Below are 7151 nucleotides of genomic sequence, written 5' to 3' on the forward strand. Positions count from 1 at the left end.
GGCTGTCAGGCGCTGGAAGGGGCTGCCCAGGGAAGGGGTCGAGTCCCCAGCCCTGGGGGGATTTAACAGCCGGGCAGATGTGGTGCTGAGGGCCAGGGTTTGGTGGTGGGATGGCAGGGGTAGGGGAACGGTTGGACTTTTCCAAAGGGCTTTTCCGAACCTAAACAATTCTATGATTCTATTCTATGATTACAATTCCTTTATTAGAGTCATAGAAGGGTTTGGGTTGGAAAGGACCTTTCAAGGTCATCTTGTCCAACCCCCCTGCAGGGAGCAGGGACATCTTCACCTGGATCATGTAGCTCAGAGCCCCATCCAACCTGACCTTGGATGTTTCCAGGGATGGGGCATCTACCACCTCTCTGGGCAACCTGAGTTTCACCACCCTCATCGTAAAAATTTTCTTCCTTAGATCCAGTCTGAATCTCCCCTCTTTTAGTTTAAAACCATCACCCCTTGTCCTGTTGCTACAGGTCCTCCTGAAATGTCTTTCCCCACCTTTATGGTTGGACTTGATGATCTTGAAGGTCTTTTCCAACCTAAAGGATTCTATGATTATCAGCCCCCTTTAATCATGGCAAGGCCACACTCAAGTCTCACGGAGACTTCTCCTCTCCAGGCTGAACCACCCCAACTCTCCCAGCCTCTCTCCATAGCAGAGCTGTCCCAGCCCTCAGACCATTTCCGTGGCCTCCTCTGGACCCGCTCCAACAGGTCCCTGTCTGTCCTGGGCTGGGGACCCCTGAGCTGGACGCAGGGCTCCAGGGGGGTCTCAGGCCAGCGGAGCAGAGGGGCAGAATCCCCACTCTCTCCCTGCTGGCCATTAGCCACGAGACCTTTCTCCAGGTTGTGCAGCCAACGCTGGCTTCAACCTTGGGCTTGCAGAGGTTTGCTGTGAGCTACTGGTGGTCCATGGGTGGCCCTAATGTCCCCTCCTGCCATCGGTACCATCAGACAATGATGCCACCGCTCTGGCTCTTTGCAAGTAACCTGGTTTTATAAAAATTAAGCCCTGATGCTCCTCTCCGGAGCAGTTTCATGAGGACCAAGCCCTTGGGGAAACGGGAACCGGGGCAGCAGTTTGTTTTGTGCATTCCCCATCCCCTCCGCCAAAACCAGGCAGCAATTCTCCGAGCTCGGTAGCCAGTGGCAACAGCCCGATGAAATGAATCGGCTGTCAACGCTAAGCACCAAGAAATGTAACTATTACAGTTTACAATTCTCTCTTTCTTTGCAGCACATGTTCATTTAAGGGTAATGCTCTCCGGGGTTTGCATTCTGCTGATAGGATAGCGGGATCTTAATTTACAGATACTCGCCGGTAATGCGCGGTTTATATACGTTCTGTTAATAGCATTATGAGCGTAGTTTGGACTAATACAAAATTAGAGCTCTAATTTGCATAAACAAATTACTGTTTGGATTAGCGCTAAATGGGGAAGACGACTGATAGTTGAGGAGATTTGATTCGGCTGCGACGGCTCTGTTTGTATAACGGCATCTGTACGGAAATGAGCTGGGTGGCTCCGTGCGGGTTGGGAGGGAGGTGGGATGGTGCAGGAGATGTCAGGTCATGAACTGGAAAGGGGTTTTGGTGACAGATGAGCTCTTCTGGGACATATTTGTCCCCAGGGTGTCACTTCAGAGCTTCCTGATCCTTCAGGGCAGCGCTAACTGGATCACAGCTCTCAAACCATCACTGTCCTGGCTGCTTCGCTGCTGGGTTTGTGGATGTAGAGGAGAGATGGGGAGGTTGGAGAAGGGTCCTCAATGCTCCCCGTTCAACCCCACTTGGGTCCCAGCATCCGCTCCAGGTGATAGATGGAGGATGACAGTGGTCTTGGGTGACTCCTCCCATAGAATCGTAGAATCACAGAATCGTTTGCGTTGGAAAAGCCCTTTAGGATCATCAAGCCCAACCGTTCCCCTACCCCTGCCATCCCACCACCAAACCCTGTCCCTAAGCACCGCGTCTGCCTGGCTTTTAAATCCCTCCAGGGACAGGGACTCCACCCCTTCCCTGGGCAGCCCCTTCCAATGCTTGGATGTAGCAAAACCCTTGCAAGAGCCAAATTTGGCAGCGGGGGGAAATAATAATATCAAAGTACCTAATAATAATAATAATAATAATGATACCAAAAATACCAAAGCTTGTAGAGCTTCGCAAAACCTGGCTAAGCTCAGAGGAGGTCCCACATTGCCCATTTCCTCATGGGATTGCACCCCCATTTCTGTCTCTGTTTGCTGCTGAGGTTGGAGCTGCAAGCCAAGGGTGCAAGATGGGGGCATCACCTGGATCCCATTTTGGATGCAGCGGGCCGCCAACATGAAGAAGCTGCACGCCAGCAGTGCGGATCGAAGCCCCGCCGTGTGCAAGGCATTGGGGTCGATGGCAAATACCTGCAGAGTTTAGGGAGAAACACCTCTGAAGTGTCCTAGGAGGCTATGGTTGGGTGGGGACCTGACCTTCAGCATGTGGTCTCTTCTCCTGCGGCATTGCCGTGGGCGAGCTGGGGGAATGAAATGACTTTTTATTGCAGGGGGGAAGCGGTACCAGGGGGAGAGTCCTTGAAGGGTTTTATTTTAGGTGTAAATCATGGGCAATAAGAGCTTCTCCTCTGTCTACAGCAAGACCATCCCTGGTTCTTCCCTGCATCACCTCCATCGTCAGGCAGCCGAGGGTTTGCTCACGAAGCAGCAGCTCCTTGCGATATCTTCCCTAGTTTGGGCTTATCGTGACTTCTATCGTTTTCTTGCAGATCCCCACTATTAAACCAAATGCGCCCGTCGCCTCAAGGTGGGAAATCCCAGCACGTGCAACAGAGATGGAGGAGCAAAGGCTATCGCTGCATCGGCGGGGTCATGTACCGAGTGTCGGCGAATAAACTCTCCAAGACATCCAGCACGCCCAGCCGGGGCAGAGACCTGAGCACCAAGAGCCCTGGTAGAGCAGGTGAGCAGCAAGAATTTGTCCTGGTCTGCATCCCAAATCTGTTGATGTCCCAGCTCTAGTGCTGAGGTTGGTTTTTAGCTGCTTATTCTCAGCCCATGTGTTGCAACTCATCTTCTGGCCCCGCAGGAGCCCAGTCGCAAAGGTGATGGGCACCCCATCCTTGCCAAAGTGCATCCCCCAGCTCTTCTTGCTTTACAGTAACAGTGAAGGGAAAATAATGTAGAAGAAAGGAAAGGTTTAAGAAAATTGAGGCTTTTCTTAACTCGGGCTTAGTTCAAGCTTGTCGAGACACGTCGTTAAACTTGTTTCTTTTTTTAACCTGAGCAAAGTCTTGGGCAGCTTCAAACGGCACCGCAAGGTTAAACGTTTTTGAATCATAGAATCATAGAAGTGTTTGGGTTGGAAAAGCCCTTTAAGCTCACCCAGTCCCACCGTTCCCCTAACCCTGCCATTCCACCACCAAACCCTGTCCCTAAGCACCTTGTCTGCCCAGTTTTTAAATCCCCCCAGGGATGGGGACTCGACCCCTTCCCTGGGCAGCCCATTTTGAGATGCGCATCAAATCACATTTAATATTGACCTGGGAAAGATGGGAGGATCGTTCTGCAGATAACTACGAAACAGGCGTTTCAGCGCAGTTACAGAATCACACAGAATGGCAAGGGTTGGAAGGGACCTCAGGAGATCACCCAGCCCAACCCCCCTGCCCAAGCAGGCTCACCCAGAGCAGGGGGCACAGGACAGCGTCCAGGTGGGGGTTGAAGATCTCCAGAGAAGGAGACTCCGCAGCCCCCCTGGGCAGCCTGGGCCAGGGCTCTGTCACCCTCAAAGTCAAGAAGTTCTTCCTCACGTTCAACTGGAACCTCTTCTGCTTCAGTTTGTGCCCATGGCCCCTTGTCCTGGCGCTGGGCACCACTGGGAAGAGTCTGGCTCTGTCCTCGTGACACCCACCCTTGAGATATTTGTAGGTGTTGATGAGATCCCCTCTCAGTCTTCTCACATTTAGCGTCAGTTAAATTTGTGTTTCAGCTCCTCTTGTACTTGATGCCTCAAGTGCAGCTCTTAGGCAAGACCAGGTTTTTAACTGTGCTTGAAGTATTTTTTTGAGTTTCTACGTGGGGTCAAATATTTTTGCTCCGTAACTGCTGTATTGACAAATTTTGGGGACGGTGAAGCTGGGAAAGACGACGCCAACGGCTTGGTGCTATTGTTTTTCTTTGCTGGAAGGAGGGAGGGTGCAGAGATGAGTATGTTTGTGGATGATGCTTATAAATGAGGCGACTTAAAGCCAAAGTCATTTCATGTACGGTGAGAAAGTGGCTGAAGAGAGGCAATAAATAGCGCCGTCTCGTCGAGAGGTGCAGCCTCTGAAACTGCCCACGCCCCAACTTCTGTGAGCGTTATGGGGCCTCCTGGGTAGTTTTAAACCCACAAAGAACAGGGATGAGGGAGGGAGGGAGCTTTGTGTGGGCACAAAAATCCCATCAACAGGTTTGCTGAGCAGCTTTGGGAAGTTCGAAAAGCGTGAGGAAAATGAGGAGCAAACAGCAGCATCTCAAGAAAGGGTAAAAAACTCCCCTTGATGCTTGCACGCAGCCGGAAAGGGGTGTTGGAGGGAAAATGGAGAGGGGAAAATGAGGGGCAGGCAGAAGAGGGACGGCCAGTAATGATAAATCCTTACTGCACATCATTGCTGATGGGGAGGGGAGCAGAGATTTAGCTTAAATGGAGGATTAGCTGCCTAGGCACCCAGCGATGGGAAATGTAGATGCCTACAGATGATGACAAAGATGAGGTTGCTGCGGTGGCCAAGGGGGCACGGAGCCAACGGAGCATCGCTTTCAGGTAATCTCCCTTCTGAGAGCATTAAAGGGATGCTCGGCCACAGTTTGGGGATGGTTTGCTGGTGGTTTTTCAGCTCAGCTCTGCTCAGGACAGATGTTTGGTGGCTGAGCAGCCTGCAGTGTCCTCCTCGCTGCTGGCTCTGCAAATGGGTACGTGCACGCTCGTGAGCGTCCGTCCGTATGGCGGCCTTCGACGTCTGCGATCCTACCTGCGAGCTGGTAAATCCTTGGCTTTGGTGCTGCGTCTGGAAGAGGATGGGCAAGGATCAGCCTTCGGAAATGCAGAAAAAAAGGGCATAAAGTGAGCCGAAGGGTCTGTAGACCAAGCAAATCCTGGTGTCAGTGGCGGCGGATTTTTTCAAGAGCTTTGCTAATGGCAATGGGATTTTCTGAAGCGTCCGAATCAGGGTAATCAGCTGCAAAAAACCAATTTGGGAGTGGTTCTGTCATAAGCACCATCCGCAGGCATTGAAGCTGTCACTGAAGGCAGCAAACATCTTGTTGGCATGCAAGAAAAAGGCTGAAACCCCCAAAATGTGGGCAGGGAAGGCGTTAAATGGAGCAGGTCTGGTTTGGGGGCCAGGTTTCAGGATAGAGTTGGATCACTGGGAAGGGTCCAGGGGAGAAGCGATGGCTGGAAGGACTGGAAAAGTGGAGGATCTGGGTTTGTGCAACCTGAAGAGGAGATGGAGGGGCTGCAGGTCCCCACCTTCATGAAGAGCTGCCAAGCAAATGAAGGATGTCTTCTCCATGGCCAGATGGAGCAGCCAAAACCCAATGGGCTTGAGGGAGAGCTTTTGAAGGATGAGGATTATGAAGTGCTGGAGTAAGTTGACTCTGAAATCTCCGTTATTGGGATTTTTTTAAAGAATAGGTTCCATGAACTTCTCTTTGAGGAGGACACAGGAGGGGTAGGTCCTGCCTTGCCACCAAGGAGATGGACTTGACTCAAGCTGCTGCCTAATTTCCAGTCAATGCATTGGTGGCTTTAATTTAGGTGCTGGGAGGTGGTGGGAGGACTTGATTGTCCACCACCGTGCTTAAATCACTATTTCTGCTGCTGTTTGGAGCACCAATGTTTCCAAGGCTGCTTTCCCCAAGCCCAGATCTTGCACACGCCATATTTAAAATGCTTGTTCCAGATTTTTTTTTTTTTTTTTTTTCATTTATCTAAGTGCAAGAAAGTCTCTGAATTTGTCTGGCCGCCGGGAAACAACAAAGTCATGCGTAGGCAATTCGGCGAAGGCTGATGGATTCCGCCTGTCCGTGAATATCCACCACTGGGCTGGGAGCAAGCGGAAAAACGCCAGCCCGGAGTGTAATTTTTGGGAGAAGCATTGAGCCAAAGGTTTTGACAGGAGGATTTTTGTAAATTCAGGCATTGACGCTGCTCTTGGGGTTTTGCTGGGGGGGGATTTTGGGTGTGGGGAAGGAAATGGCAATGATTTTCAAGGGATTTAGTTTGCAGAGGGGACCTAAAGCAGCTTTCAGAAGCAAAGGATCGGTAAAAGGCAGGGGGTGAGCCTGCACTAGGAAGCACTGGAGTTCTGAAAATGCTTCCCCCCCCGCCCTCCCTTTTTGATCTCGGTTTTAAAATAATGAGGCGTTCGCGGAGATGTGCATTGGGGTCAGCAGGTCAGACCTGCTGGCTGGTGGTGGGGATGGAGCTGCGCCCCATCGTGGCTTTATCGGGGGTGATGGGGCATGGAGGAGATGCGACCCCCCCCCCATCTTTCCTTCCCCACTGGTACCACATCCTTGAGTGAGGTCTCGTTTAGAGAAACAGGTTTAATTCGTCCTGCTTTGGGACAGCAGGTCCCTTCCAGGCTTAGTTTCTATAAAATACAAACCCATCCAGTGATTTTTTTTTAAGGATATTTCTTATTTTGTTGTCACCTCCTTCCCCCTGCCACACGGCCCGTGGGGTTTGTATCCATAAAGCCCTGGTAACTGGTGTGTGTCAGTATTTTCGTGGCATCTTTCAGCTCTCCCCATAATTCATCCTCCTTCCCAAGGATGGATTCAACAGCTACCGGCGTCTCTGCCTTTACGATAACTGGGGCTGGCAGGGCGGAAGATTTGTGTGCGCTCGTCGGGTACGAGCCTTCACACGTTTTACTCAACGCCCTGCGTTTTCAACACTTGATAAAGTTTATTTTAAAAGAGGAAAAAAAACAGCTTTAAGATGGGATGCCCTCCTGACAGTTTAATAGCTCGGAGTTTACTTGCGGTGGGTTAGAATTCTGCTCTTTGCCTGGATTTATTGGGTTGATATTTTGTCTCTTCGGCGCCCGACTACAATAAGAAATGCGATGCTGGTTGCTGCGACTGATCCGTCAGTGCTGTGGAATCCT

At 51.1% G+C, this 7151-nt stretch overlaps 1 protein-coding gene across 1 annotated transcript in view; it reads left to right on the plus strand.

The window, feature by feature from the left end:
- Positions 1-7151, plus strand: part of ZC3H3 (zinc finger CCCH-type containing 3) — a 215355-nt gene that overhangs the window by 152641 nt on the left and 55563 nt on the right. The window contains exon 6 of the mRNA XM_035897115.1: positions 2760-2953. Coding sequence (XP_035753008.1) covers positions 2760-2953 — 194 coding nt within the window. The remainder of the gene's footprint in view (positions 1-2759; positions 2954-7151) is intronic.

The sequence above is a fragment of the Egretta garzetta genome, unplaced genomic scaffold (genome assembly GCF_000687185.1).
Source record: "Egretta garzetta isolate BGI_Z169 unplaced genomic scaffold, ASM68718v1 scaffold237, whole genome shotgun sequence".
NCBI classification, from domain to species: Eukaryota; Metazoa; Chordata; class Aves; order Pelecaniformes; family Ardeidae; genus Egretta; species Egretta garzetta.